This window comes from Lycorma delicatula, chromosome 10 (assembly GCF_047948215.1).
Source record: "Lycorma delicatula isolate Av1 chromosome 10, ASM4794821v1, whole genome shotgun sequence".
NCBI classification, from domain to species: domain Eukaryota; kingdom Metazoa; phylum Arthropoda; class Insecta; order Hemiptera; family Fulgoridae; genus Lycorma; species Lycorma delicatula.
This window is the reverse complement of record NC_134464.1, coordinates 68996247-69018237: the sequence shown is the minus strand read 5'-3', so window position 1 is coordinate 69018237 and position 21991 is coordinate 68996247. Positions and strand designations below refer to the sequence as shown.

Here is a 21991-nt window from a genome sequence, read left to right as displayed (position 1 = left end):
AATAATATTACGCAATATTTATTAATAGCTCTATTGAAAACTAACACCAGAGTAGTAGAAATAATACTCTTGTATCTATTTTTACATTCACGTATAACAACACGTGAATATTGTTTTAAAGGAAAGTCTTTTTCTTTATTGTTAAAAGGTCAATTTTTATGAAAAAAAAAAATATAAGAGTTAATCTTTTCTCATAATTTTTTACACTAAAGTAATTTTTGTTTGTTTCTTTCGTTTTACTTCCTTATACGAAGTAAAGGAAGTATTGTGATACGTACGTACATAGGTCACGCCGAAACTAATCAAAATGGATTCAGGATGGTCGAAATGGATATTTCCTTTGAAATCTGGAAACCAAAATTTTTCGCGATCACAATAATTCCTTTACTTCGTGCAAGGAAGGAAAAAAAGTTACTTTAATAAAGAACGTAGGCAGTGTAACAGATTATGATGAGAGATAATACACATTTAAATGATGAATTGATATTTGTTTAATTAGCGTTTAAAAATAAGATGTTTATGTGTAAGATGTGATTGACGAGTGATTAATTTAATTACAATTGCTAGGTAGCTTTGTATAGGATTTGCAAATACCTTTTTTTATTGTGTTTTAAGGAGTAAATGCAATGAAATTTGTCAAGAAAATTTGCTAATCAATTCTGATATATTTTTTAATTTTTTTTATATTTTTTTAAATTTCTTTTCATAATGTCTTTTTTTATTATTAGAATTATAAAATCTTGTGTATTGTTTTGTTCGCGACGCACTAAATTTTCTTAAATGTTGATTAAAAAATATTGTCAAATTTTCATGGGTGGATCGTCCCTTTAAATTATGTTATTGTTAGTAAGTCAGCGTTTTAAAAAAAAATTAAAAAGAAAAGAGGGAACAACAGCAAATACGTTTTTAGTTAATATCTTTTTTCCTGTTTTATGAGAAAATTTTATTTTGGCAGAATTTTTCATCAAATATTTTAAGATAAATTTTGAACAAAAAAATCTTTATAATTTAAATTGTTTTGTTGAGATTTTATAGTTTATACACTGAATAAAATTAAATTATTTGAAGAGAACTTGTTAAGCATACACAATGTCGGATAAAAATTTGAATATTCCTTATATCTATCCACTGAATTGTTACCAGCTCCATATAAATCAATTAATTTTAAATTAAATTTGTTTTTTTTTCTGCATAAAAAGAAAACGATTGTAATAAATTGCTTTTATATGGTTATTAACATATAATTTTTTTATTACAGTTACTGTGACCAATTGTTTTTAAGTGTAAATAATTTAGCATAAGGTCAAATGATTCACGGTTGTCGACAATAGTAATTTAAAATTTACCTTATAAATACACCGTAAAAGTTTTTTTTCTTCATCTGATGTTAAGATGATTGAATAGTTCACTCATAGTTATAAATAAATCGATTAGTGCAATTCTGTGAACTTGGGCTTCCTTTTGCTTTATCTTAATATTTAAAAGAGGAAAATGTGTGTGCGCGCGCGTCCACATGCGCGTGCGCGTATGATAAATCGTTACATCAACAGTAAATTAGACTGGATGATTATACGAGTATATATTGCACCTATTCATATACATAATACACGTTTTTAAAAAGTACGGTATTTAAGCTAATTATGATCATCTGCAGAAATTTTACTTAAAAATTTCGTTCCAGCTTAAAATATCTTACATACTTTAATCTTACCAGAAAAAGCTACGTGAAGGTAACAATTTAATTGTCTTCATAACAATTTGCTTCTGAAAGGATTAAAATTAGATTTTTTACAAGCATATATGAGATTATTATTTTTTATTATTAAAAACAGTATTATTATGTGAGATTGTTGTTTTTTAAAAAAGGTGTTTTTCTTTAAATCAAAGAGAAAATTCCATTCCTTTGTTACTTTTCACCTTTCAATCGGTAGAATTATGATATAATGTAACTCAAAGCTTAGAATAAAATAAAACTAGCATCTCTGTCATCCGTCCTATTACTTATAGAACCAAAAAAAATTGGAAATAGTTTCTGACTTATCGTTACCGGATAAAATAAAACTTTTAGATAAAAAATGTGTTCACAAAATAAAATTTTTATTAAGATTAAAAATTCAAATTTCTCTGTAAACTTCTATGGTAAATTAACTCATCATTCAAAAAAAATCAGGAAGCTTATTGAAGTTGTTCAAAACTACTTTGCTCCCCGCCCAGCAAAGTCATGACCTATTATATTTCCCGAAGGTTAACGTTAATTTTGAGCCGAGCCTATACGTTGCTTTTCAAGTCTTTGAGAACGCTCTGTCGAAGATTCACGTTATCCTCGATATTAAATTCTAATAGCCCTAGAAGTTCTTTCTCTTATCTCTGACCTGGCTATTCTAGGCGTTATTAAAATATGAATACAAAATTGAAAGTTGAATTCATGCCAGTTATATGTATGTCTTACCCTGATGGAAATTCTTAGTTCAGGATAGAAAAATCTACTGAAATCTATTTTTCTCACTAAAGATAAGTTTTCACGGGTCGCCGCCAGATTAAAGAATGACATTTTCCATAATTTCTTTTGGAAAAGTCGGTATTGATATTGAAATTCATTATTCTTCAAACTATGAAAAGTTTGTTAATTTAAATGTTTGCATGTACGTGTATGTGTTCGATGTTTCATCCTTATATCTCCACAACTGCTCGACCGATTTTGACCAAACTTTGTCAGAGTATTTCTATACATGGGGAATTGATGCCATTAAATTTTAAAGTTAAAAGGTCTAGGGGATGAGGCTGTACAGCAAGGTCACTCTCAATGTCTTGAGATTTTGCCAAGGCAATTCAAAAATAATATTTCCAAAAAAACAAATTTTGCAAAATCGCACCCCCACCCCAAAAATGCTTTAAATAAACTATTAGCTAAGTGGGTAGAGGGCATTAGTACCCTCTTATCACAAGGTGTGCTAGTGTAGCACTGAGGTATGGCTGCTGTAGTCGTCCGCTATGTTTGACGTCACAAGTGAGCAGTATAATTAAGTAAATGAATAATATTTATATTGTAAAAACGTATTTAAAGCTGCCGCTAGTATTGCCACACCTGCGCGATGAAATACGGGATGCGCGCGCCCTTTAATTAGAATCATTTAATTAAATAAATGAAAAAATATTATAATTAAATAAAATGATAAATATTTTAAATTAAGTTCTGTGTGTAAGCCGTGCTTCAGAAAAAAGTCACGTGACGGTGAAGTCCTGCAATTGTGTTGACTGAGGCGGTGCTGGTGTACGCAAGTATATCAGGGTGTGTCTAAGGATGATAACGCAACTGTTTACAGGGATTAGCAAGCTATGTGAGATGCGTCCATGCTAGGGAGGTGGACGCATCGTTTGATCACGCACATTGAGCCGTGGGCCGGGAGGGATATTGGTAAACTGGGATTCTGGTTGATACAATTCCTGACGGGCCATGGGGGTCTTTCGTTCATATCTGTGTGGACGAAGAAGTGCCGAAGACCCTTTCTTCTCCTACTGTCGAGGCTTAGACACGCCGGAATACATGATATTCCAGTGCCCGCGGTGTGACGGGGAACGCCGCGACTGTGCTGCCGTAACTGGACATCTCGAGGTTGGGACCATCGTTGAAACGATGTTACGCAGTCCGGTGGACTTCGACACTTTGTGGAGGATTTTATGTCGGGAATACTTCAAATGAATGATCAGGAAGCGAAGCGGTGAGACAGTTCCGCACGGAGGTGCCGTACGCCTGTGCTTCCACGGGTGGGAGGTGGTAATGAAGTGCGGGGACTCTTGATCCCCTGAGCTAAAAGACTGAGTCCCGGCGGGGCCGATCCTTCAAGAGTGTCCCCGTTAGAGGGGAAACACAAGGACCGAGTCCCGGTTACTGGAGATTGAGGCCGGGAACGGCAAGCCGGACCTGACGTTTCTCTTATATGGCGACTAAAGGCGAAAGCACCTTCCGGAACCGTGTTAATACTTAATTGTGGGTCCGGTTCCGGGAGGCAGGGTTACAGTAAGGGAAAAACTGTGTTGCCAGCTTTTTTTTATACAGACTAAAAACTAATTACAGCCAAATAACTAAAACCAATGATTTTTTATTTCTGCTCGGGTATTTAAACAGTACGAATATAAATTTTATTTATTACTATGGTACTTATGTTCTGTTTTAAGCTTTATTTCGCTGGTATTGAATAATTGAGTAAATTAATAACTTTCCAATAATATTATTTTACATATATAAAAATCACTTCATAGTTGTACTTGTTAGATTCTGTAAAAAAACATTGTAGGATGCCACGATTACTTCAGAGAATGAGGAGTGAAGTGGTATCCTGTTAAATTATTCAGGGAGTTTTGTGTCAGAAGGCACGCAGAGTCCACCGAAATATTATGAATATTTCTGTGACACATTCATTCTGTTCACTGCAATCAGAAGTACAGTTATTTTGTAACACTTATAAACATCACTCCTCTCAGAGAAATAAACACAGGATACAACAGGTTGTACCTTAAATGTTTTTACACGGGTCACTTCTATGTTAAAAATTAGGTTAGTAGTACCCCTTGTACAGATTCATTTGTTTTTTTTTGTCCTCTTAGTTAATTTAAACATCTTCTTATCTGTTAATGAACCAGCTGATGTGAACTTAACTAAAAACATAAATTATTATAACTCTTTGCTATGTTTAATTAGTGAAGTGTAAACTTTTAAAGTAAATAAAGGAAATGATTATTAATAATTGGTTATCCAACAATACTTAATGTATACAGTTTACACAACCAACGAATTGCTCTGCGGCTGAAATTGTTGTACACTCTTTTTATAGGATATATTTTGGGAAATGATCAACAGTTACAATACCGTTTTCATAAGAATTATTAACTAAAATAATATTAAAAAATACTTTAAATGTATTTTTTCATTCAATTAATACATTTTAACGGTGAATACATTAAAAGATTTATCTGCTTCAACGTTTTACATGAATTTCTACTTTGTAAAACTATTTTCTAATGCTGTTCTTAAACAGTTTGAACATTGTGTTCAAACTGTTTATTCATCCTCTTTAAAAACCTTCTGTTTTTGATTTAATTCAACGGTATTTGAAATTTAATTCTCTTTATTAAATTTCTTAATTGTTGCAAGATCATTTACGGGCTACGTATTTTGATTATTGTACACTATAATTAATGTATATTTTACGTCAAGACTAATATTTTAAGATATATTTAAGATATTTTTCGTTTATTTTTTCCTTTCAAATTTAAGAAGCACTGATATTAAAAATTTTTGAATTTTTTTTTGTCTTTAGACATTTGACTGGTTTTATGCAACTCTCCAAGATTTCCTATTTACTGCTAGTCTTTTCATTTCGGTATACCCCCTAACAATTTGTTTTACATATCCCTAACAATTTGATTTACATATTCCAAACGTTGCCTCCCTGCACAATTTTTTCCTTCTACTTTTCCCTCCAATATTAAAGCTACTATTCCAGGATGCCTTAATATGTGGCCTATAAGTCTGTCTCTTCTTTTAAGTTTATTTTTCCAAATGCTTCTTTCTTCATCTATTTGCCGCAACACCTCTTCATTTGTCACTTTATCCAACCATCTGATTTTTAACATTTTCTTATAGCACAACATTTCAAAAGGTTCTAATCTGTTCTTCTCATGTACTCCGATCGTCCAAGTTTCACTTTCATATAAAGCGACACTCCAAACATATACTTTCAAAACTCTCCCTGATATTTAAATTAATTTTTGATTATAATATGGACGTTATTATAAATCGCTTGACCTTGGACATGTAGATAAGACAATTATTTGGAACTATTTCCTTTTTAATTTTTCCTGAAAAATGTACTAACGTGTTTTTTCATAAAGTTTTCCCTCAAAACTTTGAATATCTTGGTGTAATTTTTATTTGAATGTTTTTTTCTACATTATAATTTTTTTTATCTAAGTTTCAGTTACGTAAAATTGGGAGATCTTATGATTTTTCAATAATATCAGATTAAATAAATTAATCAATTTCCGTTACTGTTCATAAATGTATCAATTACAAAAGTAATATAATGAATAAGTAATATATAAAGTATATTACAAAAGTAATATAATAAAAAGAAGTTCTACTTAGTTAAAAAGTTTGCGGCTGAATCATTAGCACCGCAAGTTTGTAAAAAACATTTACATAGAAACAAAAGTAAACATTCAATGGAATTGATTTTATAATAATTTTTTAATTATCTAATCTATTTTTATCGAACTGTATATTTTTACAATATTTTATAAATTAAAAAATAATTAATTTAAATATTTATTTTACTGTTTATCTTTAATGTTTAAAAAAATTTTATTGTACTCGTAAAATCCCATATTTTTGCTTGCACTAAACTTCATATTTCCTGTTCAGGTTTAACAAGAAAAAACCTACGTATGATGTAAAATAAGATGAATTTCATTATCAATCTACCTACAAACACCCACTCTTGAATAATAGGATATGACACTTTCTTATTATTAAGTAAGGATCTGTCCTTATAATAAGACACATCACATGTATTTATAGTTTTTACTTGAGAGAAATAATAATTAAAGAAGAGACTAACCACCATTTAATGGGAATAACTGTTGATATAAATCAAAATGCAAATAAGATTAAAAAATGTATAAGTGAACTTAATAGTTTAACGAATCAGTTACATAAGCAGGAAATTTAAACACATAAAAAGCAGATTAATAATAATTTTATAATTCTGAACCACAAGAGGAAACTTATGTTAGTTGTATTAAAATATTGGCCGCGATATAAATAAATTTTACATTAAAATAAAAGATAAATTTAAAAAAACAGGAGATAAATTTGCATTAGATAGATCAAACGGATCATCACCGAATCTCCTCGTACGAAAGAGAGAGAAGATCTATAAGCGGGCGAGTAAGGCTGATGGGAAGGCATCGCTTATTTGCAGGTGGTAGAAGAGATGGGATCAGTCGATGAAGGTAGATGAACCGACAAACTGATTAAGTTTTAGAGATGGCTATATCGAAAACACGGGAAATTAGGGTACGAGTTGACCCTGTTTCTTAACGATCACAGGTGATTTAAGCCATACTTCAGCGGAATACGATTATTACTGGAAGGAGGATATCGCAGAACACACGGTGTTCATGTGCGATTGGTTCCAGCAGCATAGGGTAGTATACCAGAGATAGTTCGGCGTGCATACCTCAGAGAACATCTTTGAGACTATGCTTCAGACCGAACGATTGTGGTATTCGATGTCCACGATGGTTAAGATCATCCAAACAAAGATGGAGGAAGAAATCCAAGGGTGAATAATACCGTCTGAATCTTCCATGGAAGAGATCCTTGGCCACAACGTTGAGGTTAAAAAAATCGCATTGGGTTCGAGGCGTGGGGCTGATAACGGGTGTAGATGGAGTCAAGAACATCGGGGTACTGCATCCTGTGTTATAAAAGAAGGTGGTAGGCTGGTAGGCTCGCAAGGGTCCCATACTACCATGGGGTTCAAGATCACATGATGTTTATACATAAAAGATTTCCTCTTCGATGACGATAAAAGGTCAAAAGCACCGCCAATTTTATTGTACCTTGTTTCATTGTTTCAGAAAGTATAAAAATATAAAATCCTGAATAACCAAACAAATATCGAAGTGACTCGTATTTTTATAAATAAGATCTAAATAAGAAGGAAAGGGAGACATTCTCTCTTACATAAATATTAAAGTTCTTTTTTATACAAAAACGTAAGTAACTTTTATGTTTAAGGGTAAGAGAAGTTAAAAGCAAAATAAAAAATTTAATCAATGGTAATCGTCGGAAAGCGAGGGTTAACATGTTTTGATTCAAAGAAATATTCAAAAAAGGATTTATCCTCTTCTGATAACTTGACTAACAGTGAAAATGAAATTAAAATATTAGATACTAGTAAGAAAAGGAAAAGGGTGTTTCGAAGAATGGAACCTTGAATTCACCTCACATATTCAAGAAAAAATGTTCTGTAGTACAATTTTCATTCATGAAAGGGGCTTGGATGACTTTTCAAGATAGAAGTAAATTAATTCAGTTCTCTAAAGTATTAAATTTCGCTTCCTCTGAATAAATATTCCTTAAATTTTATGTCTTATTGTGGAATATAGAATGGGTAGCAAATCCGATATACTTAAATGATAATCAAAACTACTCGTATTATGTATGAAGTCATTTTTATTCAACGGACTATCATTGAATTTGTAGTTTGTATTATATTAACTATTCCCTATATATCTGAAGAATTTTTATATCTTAATTTTTCCACCTTCTAGAGGGTGGAAGAAATTAAGAGGAAGTAACCTAAAAATGGGTATACGGGTATAACAAGAGCTTCTGTTTAAGAGCATCATTTGCGCATTTTTCAAATTAATTCGAATGATACAATTCATATGATATATATATAAAACAGTTATTTGAAACCAGAAATTGATACGGCCTCTTGTATAGTGTTGTGAGAGAAAATGTGTTATATTAATAAGGAATCTGGAAGATAATTTAATAAGAGAAGAGGATTTCTATGAGTAAATTATTAATCTTAATAAGTTAGGTAATAATTTTTTTTTGTGGCTGCTAAGTGGTAAGGAAATGCAAAAGGCAGTAAGTTAATTAAAAGTAATTATACCGAATGGACAAACACGAGGAAGTTGTCCTACCTAATGAATAAATTTCATGATCTGGGTAAGACATTGATAGAATTAGTTTTAAATTTAAGAATGTTAGAGATTGTTTAAAAGTATAACTATTTATCTTGTAGCTTGACATTAGTCTTTAGAAATAATACGATAAGGAAATATATATTTAGAAAAGAAGTTTGAATGAAGAAGTCTGATGAGACTTAAAAATTAAAAATATTGCATCTTTTGGGGAACAGTTTACTGCAGGTAAAAAGTACTAAAACTTTTCAAGTACGTAGAAACTTTCAAATTCTCCAGTAGTGGCTTCACGGATGGCTGGAATTATAAAACTGAAAACATTTCAATGAAAAATGTTCTAACAGTAACCAAAACTGGATTTTTAATATAGATTGGGTGGGCACTATGTTGTTTGAAAATGGGAAAATTTTAGTGATAACTTTGTAAATTTCTACTTGAAGGTAAGAATACTGGAAAAAGATTACGTTAACCAAAAAAAAATTTCTTCAAGAAACACTTGACTGAAATGGATTTCGAGAGAGTTTTGGTAAATATTTCGTACATTTAGATGAGCAGTAACAATGGTATCTTGATACAGTTTATTCTACTGGAGAAATTGTATAAGAAACAAAATGTATTGAAATAAAAGAGAAATTTGTCCTTTTTTTATATGCTATCAGTTTATAGATTCAAGTATAAATGTTATTGCAAACAGCAAAGATTAAATGAAAAATTATACTGTATTTAGATTATAATTGCTAAAAGTTTTAAAAAAATCAAAATTAATAGTAAAACATTGTTGGTACCATTTTGACCCTTTCTCGAGAATTACCTCATATAACATTTTCTTAAATAATAGCCAAAACTGAAAAAGCAGATAACATATCAGAATTTATAAAGGAAAGTTTTAATTCGTACCGATTCAATGAGACCCCTGTTTAAAAAAAGGTCGCATGTCGTCTGCGTTAATACTAGATACAGCTGGATTTTTAGTCTTGAAAATAAAAGTGAAAAAATGATAACTTCTGATATTCGTTCATTCTTTTTTTTTTATTTGTTATTATTGAATTTCTCGTAAAAATTTTTTTAACTTGAGGTTAATAAATTATCAATTAATCAATATATTTCAATGAAAAAACCGGGAGATGAAGTCCCATTCGAACCGATGTGCCTTCCCAGTTTTTTCTTTTTTTTTTTTAAATTCATCGTAAAAAATTTATATATTTGAATGAAAAAAAGGGAAATGAAGTCTGATTCGAACCGATGTGCCTTCCCCTAAGATCCAATTTTTTCATTAATTAAACGTTTATTTGACTATAACTCTACAACCAATGCAAATAAGTACCACTTATGATAGATCGTTGAGAAGCGCTCAATAAGGGCTTATTACTGCAGTTAAGAAAAAGTCCAAAATCCAAATATTTTGGATTTTTGGCTTTTTTGGACATTTTTGGTTCAGTCTATTGCAGTCAAAAGAAGTGCACAATTAGATGTTACAACGGTTCTAAATCCAGAATTTCAAAATTCTACGGCTATTCGTTTTTGAGTTATGCGAGATGCATACGTACGTACAGACGTCACACCGAAACTAGTGAAAATGGATTCAGGAATGGTCAAAATGGATAATTCCGTTGAAATCTGAAAATTTAATTTTTTCGCGATCACAATACTTCCGTAACTTCGTACAAGGTAGTAAAAAATGGTTATTTTTAAGTACGGTTCTTATTCAACCCCTTTGTTTTTCCGGGGGGGGAGAGGTTAAAATTTGATTTATTGAATTATTTACTTCAAAACTTTACCACAGTTTAGTGCAATTTTAATTAACAAGGCTAAAAAAATTATAGTAAAAAAAAAGTATATCATAATGACCCGTTATCCGACGGGGTCTTTGGCCAAAGCTGGATATATATAGTCCTACTTAGCAAACTTGGTAGACGTTAATCAAACACTATTAAAGCTTTCGAATTTCATGTAATTCAGAATGGAGAAACCTACTCCTCCTTAATTTTGAACAAAATTTAATGCTGTCTATGTTCCATGTTTAGAATTTTTTTTTAGCCACTTTGGAAGTGTTTATTTTGAGCCAATTAGAAAATATAAATCAGCATAAAACTCAACACTATGCTCATACATTTTTCGGAAATTACTTTAATTTATTTCTGTTTTGAAAAGGGGATCTTGAAAAGTAAAAACCTCATTACCAAAAATTTGGTCAACTTCTATTCCCTTTACAGCTATGCTGCTGCAGCAGTAATAAATCTACAGCCGTAAAAGAAAAAAAATTATTAACTATTTTTTACATTTACAGATTAGGTTAATTTACACTCAATATTTTTCAGGTAAAGCTATTCTAAATAGTATAATATCAACTTCTTTAGTGGAATCGGAGAATTGCAAGCAATGTCATTATACTACAAGGTTTTGGATACGAATAGAGATCAGGCAGGCTATTTTTTGAAAATTTTTTTCAAAAAAAGTAAGAAATTTGAGCACTGGTGTGTAATTGTCATTGTAAAAAAAAAATAATAGTATTATAATTTTAATTGACATAAAGAAAAAAGTTATTGTTAATGTAAAGACTCATACAATCCGATATTTAATCAACTAAAAAAGAAGAAAAAAGTAACAGGTGGGTGTAGAAAATGATCTTATACGGTTCAATACTAATTAAAATGCTAATTATTATCATAAATTTATTTCTAAAATACAATAAATATCAATAATATATTCTATGAATTAATTATATATTAATAGATAAATTCGAAAATAATAATTAACAATGAATTATTCATCGTTATTAATAATCGAATCATGAAAGCGAAAGAGTGGTTATCGTTGTTTTAATATTTAAACAATAAAGTATGACTACTATGGTTCATATTGTTGTTTTTATTAGGTTACATTTTCTTTTAATTATTTATTGTTTAGCCTGTAATACTATTAATAAAAAATAATAATTTGTATCTCGATTACTATATTGCTACTTATACTAATTAAATCTTTATTGCAGACCTCCGTGGCTGAGTAGGTAGCGTCTCGGCATTTCGCACGGAGGTCCTGGGTTTGAATCCCGGTCAAGCATATAAGCATCTTTTTCATACGCTACCTATTTACAACACAAGGCTAAGACAAGGTCATAGCTGTTAATGCCCGCACTTTCACAAAAAAAAAATCTTTATAGTTTGCTTATGATGAAGTATTTATTCGGTACATATAATTTTATTTCAAAAAGATTATTTTTTTGTTGTTAAAAATAATTAATAATTATTTCGAAGCAAATAAATTTAATAATTAATTAATTTTATATCACAACTATAATTATAAAAAAGATTAAATTTATTTCCTACATTTACCACAATATCTAGAATTAATTAATTTTAAGTACTAAATCTGTCAGTTTCCACTACATTAATTAGATCTACTTCCGTTGTTAATGATGTATATAAAAATTAAACTTGTCAATTAAGTTAAGAATATCCAACTTTAATGAAAATATATTTATTCAAAATAATTTCTTATACTTTTTCAATACAAATATGTGATATTTCAAATCTTATTTCAAAAAATAAGGTTTTTTATATCGGGTATGTATATAAATACACACACACACGCATATATATATTGGGATAAAAAATTGTATTTATTAAAGTATTATTTACTTTAAAAAATTGTCCCGATTTAGTACAGTTTTATTTAACAAGGTTAAAAAAGTTATTAAAAAAAAATTTAGATATGATGTCCCCTTGTCCAATGAGGTCAAAAATATAGCCAAAGCTAGAATATATACCCAAATATTTGTGCCAAATTTCAACTTTTGGTCAACGAATTTTCAAAATATTACTCAAAAACTGTTTAGAAATGAAGATGAATATTCGTTACCCATAAATTCAAAAGTTTCTATATTAATAAAGATATATTGTGCAATTTTTATATATTGTTTTATATTACAGGTAACGTAGAATTTTTAAGTGTATATATTAATTTTAATGTTTACTTTCTTAATATTTTAATTATAACCTATCAGGTTATTCACCCATCATATTTAATAACGTACGTAAAAATTCCAATTTTTTAAAATTTTCTTTGTTTTATTCAACTTATCTTACCACATTTTATTCACAATTAAATTTAAGTTATTAGATACGTCAAACATAAAAAAAACAGGGGTTTCACCCCAGATTTCTCAAAAACTAATTCAGATACAGTATTTGGACCATTTTTATTCAATTTTTGAGTAATCGCTAATACTTTTATTTAATTATCGTTCTAAATATCTCATCGCCGGGATAGCTGAAATCTTTTCACTAGCTGTAACTCACAAACGAAGCATTTTACGACATAATGTATGTATATATGAAATTTTTCCAGTATTTTTACGAGCAGAATAAATTATGAAAGCCGGGAGAACTTCGTGATACACGATACACTATGCGCGCGCCACTCTTTCTCTCTCACTCTGTCTATCTCTCTCTCTCTCTCTCTCTCTCTCTCTCTCTCTCACTCACTCACTCACTCTCACACTGTCTCTCTCTCTCTCTCTCTCTCTCTCTCTCTCTCTCTCTCTCTCTCGCGCGCGCGCGCGCGCGTGTGTGTGTGTGTGTGTGTGTGTGTGTAACAGTAGATGTTTAATTTATCTATCATAATTAAAAAACAGAAAGTTATTAAAAGTTTTAAGATGAATCATAGAAAAAACATACACCCGACAAACTTTACTAAAAAGTAAATATGGTTCAATTGGTACTTTATATTTATGTGACGATAAAAGTTGCCTTGTTAAAATTTTTCTTCTTTGACATCAACCAGTCCATCCCACGTCCGATTTTGATCACTTTGTTCCAACATGGCCTGTCAGGTTAACGAACGAATTTGAGCTTCACATGATAAATGACACACAAACAAACACACATTTTATACTGGAAGAATATTTCATTATTTTTTTCTTTATATTGGGTAGAATCTATTCACTACCACATTTGTATTAAAAATGACACATTGTGCAATCTTTTTGTGAAATTTTATGTATGTTTTATCTTCCAAGTAAACTTTTTTATGTGTTTACATTAATTTTAATGTTTACTTTCTTAGTGTTAACAAAAATATTGTCTTCTCACAAATCCTTAGGCTCTCTTTCTTATAATTAATTGTTTAATACAACTATTCTAACATAAAAATTGTACAATGTATACCTCTATTAATGTTTAATAATATTAAAAACTTTTTATCAGCCATTATTATTATTATTTATTATTATTATTATTTTTATTATTATTAGTGCATTTTATTAAAAAAAAAATTGTTATATTAGCAGCAAATATAATGTAAAAAACAATATTTTAAAAAATATCGTTAAATTACGATGTTTAATTTGTACAATTGATAAATCTTGTAAAATCTATAAAATACAATTACTGTTTATAAAAGTTATTGAAGAAGATTGTTTGTAATAATAAAATCAAAAGGATCTTTTGATTGATGAGGAATTATAATTATTTTACTATACGTACACATCATCGTTGATAAATAGGCTTTTTTATAAAACGGATATATGATTTTCTGACTGAAAACAATACATGCATTTTTTTAAAATAGAAAATAATAATGAGTTTGTTGTTTTCCATTGTTATACCAGACTGTCTTATGAATTTAAGCATCAAAAATAACTTAGTGAATTGTTTTCTCTGAGAGTAACGTTGTTAATTATGGAACCATCATTGAAATTTGATTAAAATTACTATAGTAATTTTCTCTAATATTAACTTATTGAGTTTAAATTTCATCAGTAACTGTAACTACATATTCATCTTGAAAATGATAGTAATGGAAAACTTCACATTTGTTAACCAGTCTTCGTGGCGGTGTGGTAGCAGTCTCGGCCTTTCATCTGACAGTCCTGGATTCGAATCTCGGACAGCCATCGCATTTTTCATACCCTACAATTTTCATATCCCACAGACAAGCGTCAAGTTTTTATAGCGATATCAGGCAAAACAAATCTGATGTGGACACCATATGACTTCCTTGTACGCCTATTAATTTACATATACACAATGTTATAATTTTTTTTTTAATTAAATTTAAAAAAAAATCAGATGAAGTCTGACTCGAACCGATGTACGATGTGCTTCCCCTTGTATGACCCAAATATTTGATTAATTAAAATTTTATTTGGCTATAACTCTGGAACGAATGAAAATAAGCACCACTTATGATAATCATTGAAAAGCTCAAAACGAGAGCTTATTACTGCCGTTAAGAAAAAGTCCAAAATCCAAATGTTTTTGGATTTTGGGCTTTTTTTGACACTTTTGGTCCAGTCGATTGCAATCAAAAGGGAAAATGCACAACTAGATTTTACAACAGTCTAAATCCAAAATTTCAACATCCTACGGCTAATCGTTTTGAGTTATGCGAGATCTCGTTTCTGAGTTGAGTCATACACACATACGTACGTATAGACGTCATCCCGAAACTAGTTAAAATGGATTCACAAATGGTCAAAATGGATATTTCCGTTGAAATCTGATAACGGAAATTTTTCGCGATCACATTTTTTCTTTACTTTGTACAAATGAAAACTTTTAGCAAGGGAACTGTAAAAGTTTTTAAAATGATTATGCCATTTTTAGAAATAAATAGATATCAATTTAGGTTATGAAACAGGTCTAAAAACGAAACTACGCGAAGAAAAATATTTGCACAAATTATCTGTTATGCATATGAAAGTGAATGTTAGGTGCGGAAAGAATCTTGTTTAAGAAAATAAAATAGGATTGTATTTAAAGCTTTATGTTTTAAAATATGTTAATAAATATTTTCTCTATTAAGAAAGAAAGTGATTAAAATTTGCAAGTTAAACTTTTAGTGACATAACGCGCAATTTAATATTAATAAATACTTTTTAACATACTTTCGCAAAGTAGTTGGTGTTGCATTATGTACTTATAAACAGTTAAATTTTCATAAATTATTTTAGCAGAATTTTTAAAAAAGAAAAGGAAGTATTGTGTTCGCGAAAAAGTTTGGTTTTCAGATTTCAACGGAAAATATCCATTTTGACTAGTTCGGCGTGACGTCTCTATGTAGGTATGAATGTTATCTCGCATAACTCAAAAAAGATTAGCCATAGAATGTTTAAATTTTGGATTTAGAACTGCTGTAACATCTAGCTGTGCACCTTTCCTTTTGATTGTAATCGACTGAAGGAAAAGTATCCAAAAAGCCTAAAATCCAAAAAGATTTGGATTTGGACTTTTTCTTTTGCAGTAGTAAGTCCTCAATTGGGAGCTTTCTAACGATATGTCATAAGTGGTACTTATTTTCATTGGTTTCAGAGTTATAGCCAAATAAAATCTTAATTAATGAAATACTTGGATCTTAGGGGAAGGCACGTTGGTTTGAATCAGACTTCATCTCCTCTTTTTTTTAATATATTGATTTATTAATAATTTATTAACTTCTGATTATAAAAAAATGTAAGATTAATAATATTCAATAATAACAATACCAAAATTAATAATAAAAATATCAGAAGTTATTTAAATTTTATTTTATTTTATTTACTTTTCTTTTTAAAGAATGTTTATATGTAATTTAATAGCCCTTCATGAAAATTATGTAGGCCCACATCAGATTTTTTTTTTTGTCTTATTGTGTTTTCAAAACGAACTAAATTTATTAATAATTCTGTATATTTGTATGTTATTAAACAATTTTAATTACGATTAACTGTTAAAAATTTAGTAATAAAAGAGTTGAGTTACCATTCATATAAAAATATGCTAGAACGCGTTGTTCTCTAATATTTTTTTTCTGTTTAGTATAAGAAAAGTTGGCAAGGGTTTTCTGAACTTTCCTGGCATTTGCATTCCCAGAGAAGTCTAACCACGTAAAATTAAAGTTCCTTCCTAGTAATAACAATTGAGTAGCTTTGTATTCTACAAAGTAAATAAAAATTATTTATCGCATTTATTTTGTTCTTATAAATAAAATTTACAAAAATTAAATTATAAGCCGACTCCAGATATAAAATTTATACGAACGCTTACAATAATGAAGATATTTTTGGGTAAAAGAAATTGGTTTAAAAAAATTAAGGATCCCCAACCACTTTGATAAGAACACATATTGCTTTATTTATGCTTCATTACAGAATCTTACAAACAGGCATGTACATGGAAATATGATAATGGAAATTTGTAGTGTATGAAAAATACCAGAAACCGGAATTCGAAACAGGATCTGCGGATGAGAGGCCGAGATTGTAAATTGTAAATGCAAATGTGAAAATGGAAATTTGTAGCGTATGACCGGGGGATTCAAGACAAAGACCTCTGGATGAGATGCTGAGATGCTACAACTCCGCCACGCAGATCGGCATTCAGAGAAAAATGAAAATACGTTTTGATAAAAATTTGTATACACGTTCTTCTTACGATGTTAAGTGCTCATATAAAGAAAGGAGTTTTTAAAATTTCTAGTTTTTTGAACTTTTTTTGAAACCCAACTATCTTTTTTTTTTAATTTATCGGTGACAAATGAAGATATCAACTTGATTTTTGGTGTGTGTAATCGTCATGTGAATATCTAAAAACTGGTTTCTAGATTTTAAAAAATTCGACCTTGAAAGAAGTAAAGAAAGGTAAAATACAATTTGAAAAATGATATAAATTTTACTCGTTTCCAAAATATTAAACAAGATATTTAGTAGGTTTGGGCTTGCAAATACTTTTCAGATAAATATCTAAAAATTATTAATAAATAAATTTCGGAATTTTTTTAATTTCAATATTTTAAGGGGTGCGACGATGTACATAACGGTGGCTCAACCAACACAGCCAGTGCCACTGTTACTGTATGTGGGACGCGACTAGCTTCACCTTCCACCAGTTTGTATAGTTAATCTTTTTTAGTTTAGTATACAGAATGAGCAAAACCGAGACGGGTATATCAGTATACATATAAATTCAAGGAAAAAAATTATTTCATTAGAAGCTGTTTTTTTTTTATCAAGAAAAATAATTTCGAGTTTGTGAATGTGCAGTTTTCATTTTTTCTTGTATTTATTTTCATTCGGTAAAATCTACTCACTAAATCCAAATTTAATTTGAATAAATTTATATAATACGATCCCCTATTAATGGAATATTAAATGTAAAAAAAAAACCTGTTCATTGATATTCTATATTTAACACATTTCTTTATGTCGTGTTCATTAATCTATACAGAAATAATTACAATGAATCAATACATTCTCTCTCTCTTTTTCTACTTAGCCTCGTATTACGGTGGTAATATAAACAATATTTTATAACATTTCTTTTTTTTTGTAATTAAATAAAAAAAACCAAATAATTTCTGATTTACTATTTATTATACAGATGTAAATGATCTTTCTTATTTGTTAAAATTGATTTAATTAATTAAATATTAAAACCATAATAAGTCGATGTAATTATTTCTTAAATATAATTAAATAAATTCTTTCTTTGTTTTAAGAAATAGCTTTTAATTTTTAATTATGTAATTATTTTTCTTTCCTAACTGATGTATATTAAGTAGAAAATGTTGTGTTAAAATTTTTGTATTGAGAGATGTATGGAAAGTGAATAAGTGAAAAACCTAGGAAAAGATGGCTAGATAACTTTATAAGGTTATCCAAACCTTATAAATAAATCAGTTTATCATAAATAAGCGTATGAAAGAAGAAAGGGTTAAGAAATTTAGTTTGTGATGGGATGATAAGTGTTAGCGGTCTATAATGTACTGCCTGAATCAGAATTTTTATCGAAGCAGATGAAGAAGGATTTTACCATTATAATTTATAATTTATTTATAATTAACTTTTTAACTGTTGCCCTTTTCATATTTTCTGTTCTCTAATTATAAATTTAAATGAGCATTAAAAAATTTTCGTACGCTTTAATTAATGAAATCCTTTTTTTTTTCTCATAAAATTTATCAGTAGTTCATCTGGAGGGAAAATAAGATATTCTGGATTGAACTTAACATATTTTACTTTCCCAAAACTTAATATATAAAAATAAATCGAAATAGTTATATATTCACATGAGTAAATTAAAAATGTATTTCTTAATTAAATTATATTTTTTTATGTTATTAAAATTATTAATAAAAATCATCAAATAGAATACTTAACTAATCATATTACTCTTGATAACCAGAAAAATAAATTTAAGCTAAGTAGAAATTTTACAGCAATTTTAAAGGAGATCCAATAAGTTTTGGAGAGCTAAAGGAGAACCTATGAATAACTAGTAACAATAAAAAAAAAAAAACGATGAGCTCCTTAATTAATAATAAAAAAAGAAAATTAATTACATGTTCAATTACAAAGTGGTTTTTACATATAAAATATTAGTTTTATCTTATCTTTTCATTGAGGGTGAACTCTAATTCAATGGATGATTAATATATTACCAATATAATAATTTACAAATTATAAGATAGATACAATAAATAAACCTACTCATTACAATAATTCAATTAATTAAATACTAATCAGTTTATTATAAATAATTAATTAGGTTATCATAAATTAATATTTTATTCGTAAATTTAAAAAAAATATATATAGTTTAAAAAACACGTGAACGACACAAATGTATAAGTAAAATTGTTCAGAGTGTATATATATGTGTAAATATTTATAAATAAATATTTTTTTACATGCATTATATTATTTCTATATAAAATTTAAAAACAATTTTTTCTTACAATTAATATTTTATAGATTAGAAAAAAAGGTATTTCTTTACTTTTTAAAAAATACATTAAAAAATTTGACTGACCGAAAGTGTAAGTAAAATTGATGTATTATATATCCAATGGCTGAAGTTAAGTCCCATCCTTATGCTTTAAGACTACACTAAAGAGTTATTAAAACAATATGACAATCAATACACATTTTAGTCCACTGTATAATGCTTAAACGTTTATTAATTTTTTTATTAATTTTGCAGTCGATTTGATGAAGAAACACGTACAGGTACAGTGTGTGTAAGGAACTAAGAGGTACCATCAGAAGCGGGCATGTTTTATAAGGTGATATAGTATGATGATGCAGAAGAGGTTCTCTGCCATTGGAGGAGCGTCTTCCCTTTCAGGGCCGACCGCTGGAGGACGAAGACAAGCGATGGTATATAAAAAGAGATAGATTGAGAAAGAGTATATGTACATGTGAGGGAGTGAATCGGTGAATATAAAAGAGAGAGTAAATGCAGAAGAGAAGAATGAAAGAAAGTAGAAGTAGGATGTTGTTTTCTTTCTTTCTTTCTTCTATCTCTTATTCTTTTTCTTTCATTACATCTTCGTTTAATACACCTTCGTGTTTTATTCTCGCTAATACAAATTGGATAAACCTCTTTGTAATACAGTATGACTTATTAGGTAATAATATTATCAATAATAAACAGATGTTTATTTTTATTTTTTTGTTACTTCAACTAATTAGTATGTAAAAATTCTGATAATAGATTTTAACAGTAGTTTTACTTATTACAAAAAATAAAGATTGTTTCCAATTGTTGCAAAATTTCTGCATTTTAAATTTCTGCATTATTTCAATCAGGCTCCAAATTTTAATATATATAAAGAAATTGTAATTATTTACAAATGTAAAACAAAGACTATGAATTGTACGTTATATAAATTGTATAAAGGAGAATAAATTAATATTTTTTCCAGCCGGAAATTTATAATTCCGAATTCGAACCTGGAATTATAATACAGATGAATGTTTTTTTTCAATTTTTCTCAATTAATAATAATATATTAATATATATTATTAATAATATATTATTATTATTATAAAAATAATATAATATATTATTTATAATAATATATTTTATGGTAATTTGTTTAAATTTATTTATAAGTCTAAGTTGTGATAAAAATTCAGGTCCATTAATCCTTCCCCTGGGTAATTCCTTTCAAAAAAACACATGGATGTAATAACTCAGAATTTTGAGTAAGTTTTTAATAAATAAAATAATTATGGAATATTAAATGAAGTAAACAGCTAGTTATTTTAAGGTAGCACTTAACACACACGCACACTATTGTGTGTGGTGTGTGTTGTGTGGTGTGGTGTTTGGTGTGTGTGTATGGTTGTGTGTGGTGTGTGTGTGTGTGTGGTGTGTGTAGTGTAGTGTGTGTGTGTTGTGTGTGGGATGTGGTGTGGGTGGGTGTGGTGTGTGTTTGTGGGGTGTGATGTGTGCGGGGTGTGGTATGTGTGTGTGGGTGTGTGTGTGTGGGTGTGTGTGTGTGTGTAAGGTGATTCACGTAAATGTATAATAAAGTTGGATGTAATAAACTTTCAGGGTATGTTTTATTGGTGAAAATAAAGAAAAAAGATTTCGCCCTAATTTCTGCGCCTTTGGTAAAATTAAGCCAGACTGTAATTCTTGGGAAAATATTAAAGGTAAATTAAAGGGATAAATTAACTAAACACATAAGATTGGGGTCGAAAAACTAACTATTCTATGTTTGGGGTTAATGTTTTAATTTTTAGCTAAAATAGTATTTTTCGATCCTAATATTATATCTTTTACCCAAAATTGCTCGAAAACTATAAAAAATACAGTTCCCGGATCTATTTTTTTTTTTCAGTTTTCGGAAGACGCAGAAATCAGGCCGAAATTTTTCGCCAGCGACACTTGCTCGGCTATAATTATGTGAATTTTCTTTTTTACATTTACAATCCAAAAAAATTAATTACACACACACACACACACAAAACATATCTCACTTTTTCTTATAAATGAAAAACATGTAAATAACTGAAAATCAAAAAGTACTAATTAATATTCCTCTTTAATATGATTATATATGATTAATGAATGATATTAGTTATAAGTTAATTTCTGTGGTAAACTAGTATGGTAACCTTAACAATTTGGTTTAATGAAGAAATGAACAAAAAACTTCATTTACACTTTCCTCTTTAAGACTGACCTGAACCTGACCCTGAACCTACGGCATAATACAGAAGGGCATTTATTTTGGTAAGAGAGGTGACAAAAACAAAATAAGTTTTTTTTTTTCCGTAGGAGTAGGAAAAAGTTTTGCGCCGCCGCCCGGGGCTCTCACCCGCTAAAAAAAAACCTCCCCCTCTTATCATGAGGGGGCCGGATCTAAACCATATGGTATGTACGCAGTCTCTGTATGAAACCAGATACTCTACTATCCGAATCTAGATGACCGGAAAGCGTCCCCAGAGGGCGTTCGATGAGCGACAACTCCGAGGAGCCCGCCGCCCAGCCACAGAAACTCCATG

General features: G+C 29.2%; 1 protein-coding gene across 3 annotated transcripts in view; it reads right to left on the bottom strand.

Moving 5' to 3' along the window:
* The window catches only part of LOC142331114 (uncharacterized), a 243754-nt gene extending 224053 nt beyond the window's left edge, over positions 1-19701 (bottom strand). For all 3 annotated transcript variants that reach the window (XM_075376793.1, XM_075376795.1, XM_075376794.1), the window contains exon 1: positions 19506-19701. In XM_075376793.1, coding sequence (XP_075232908.1) covers positions 19506-19562 — 57 coding nt within the window. In that variant the 5' untranslated portion in view covers positions 19563-19701. The remainder of the gene's footprint in view (positions 1-19505) is intronic.
* Between the last annotated feature and the right edge of the window lie 2290 nt (positions 19702-21991).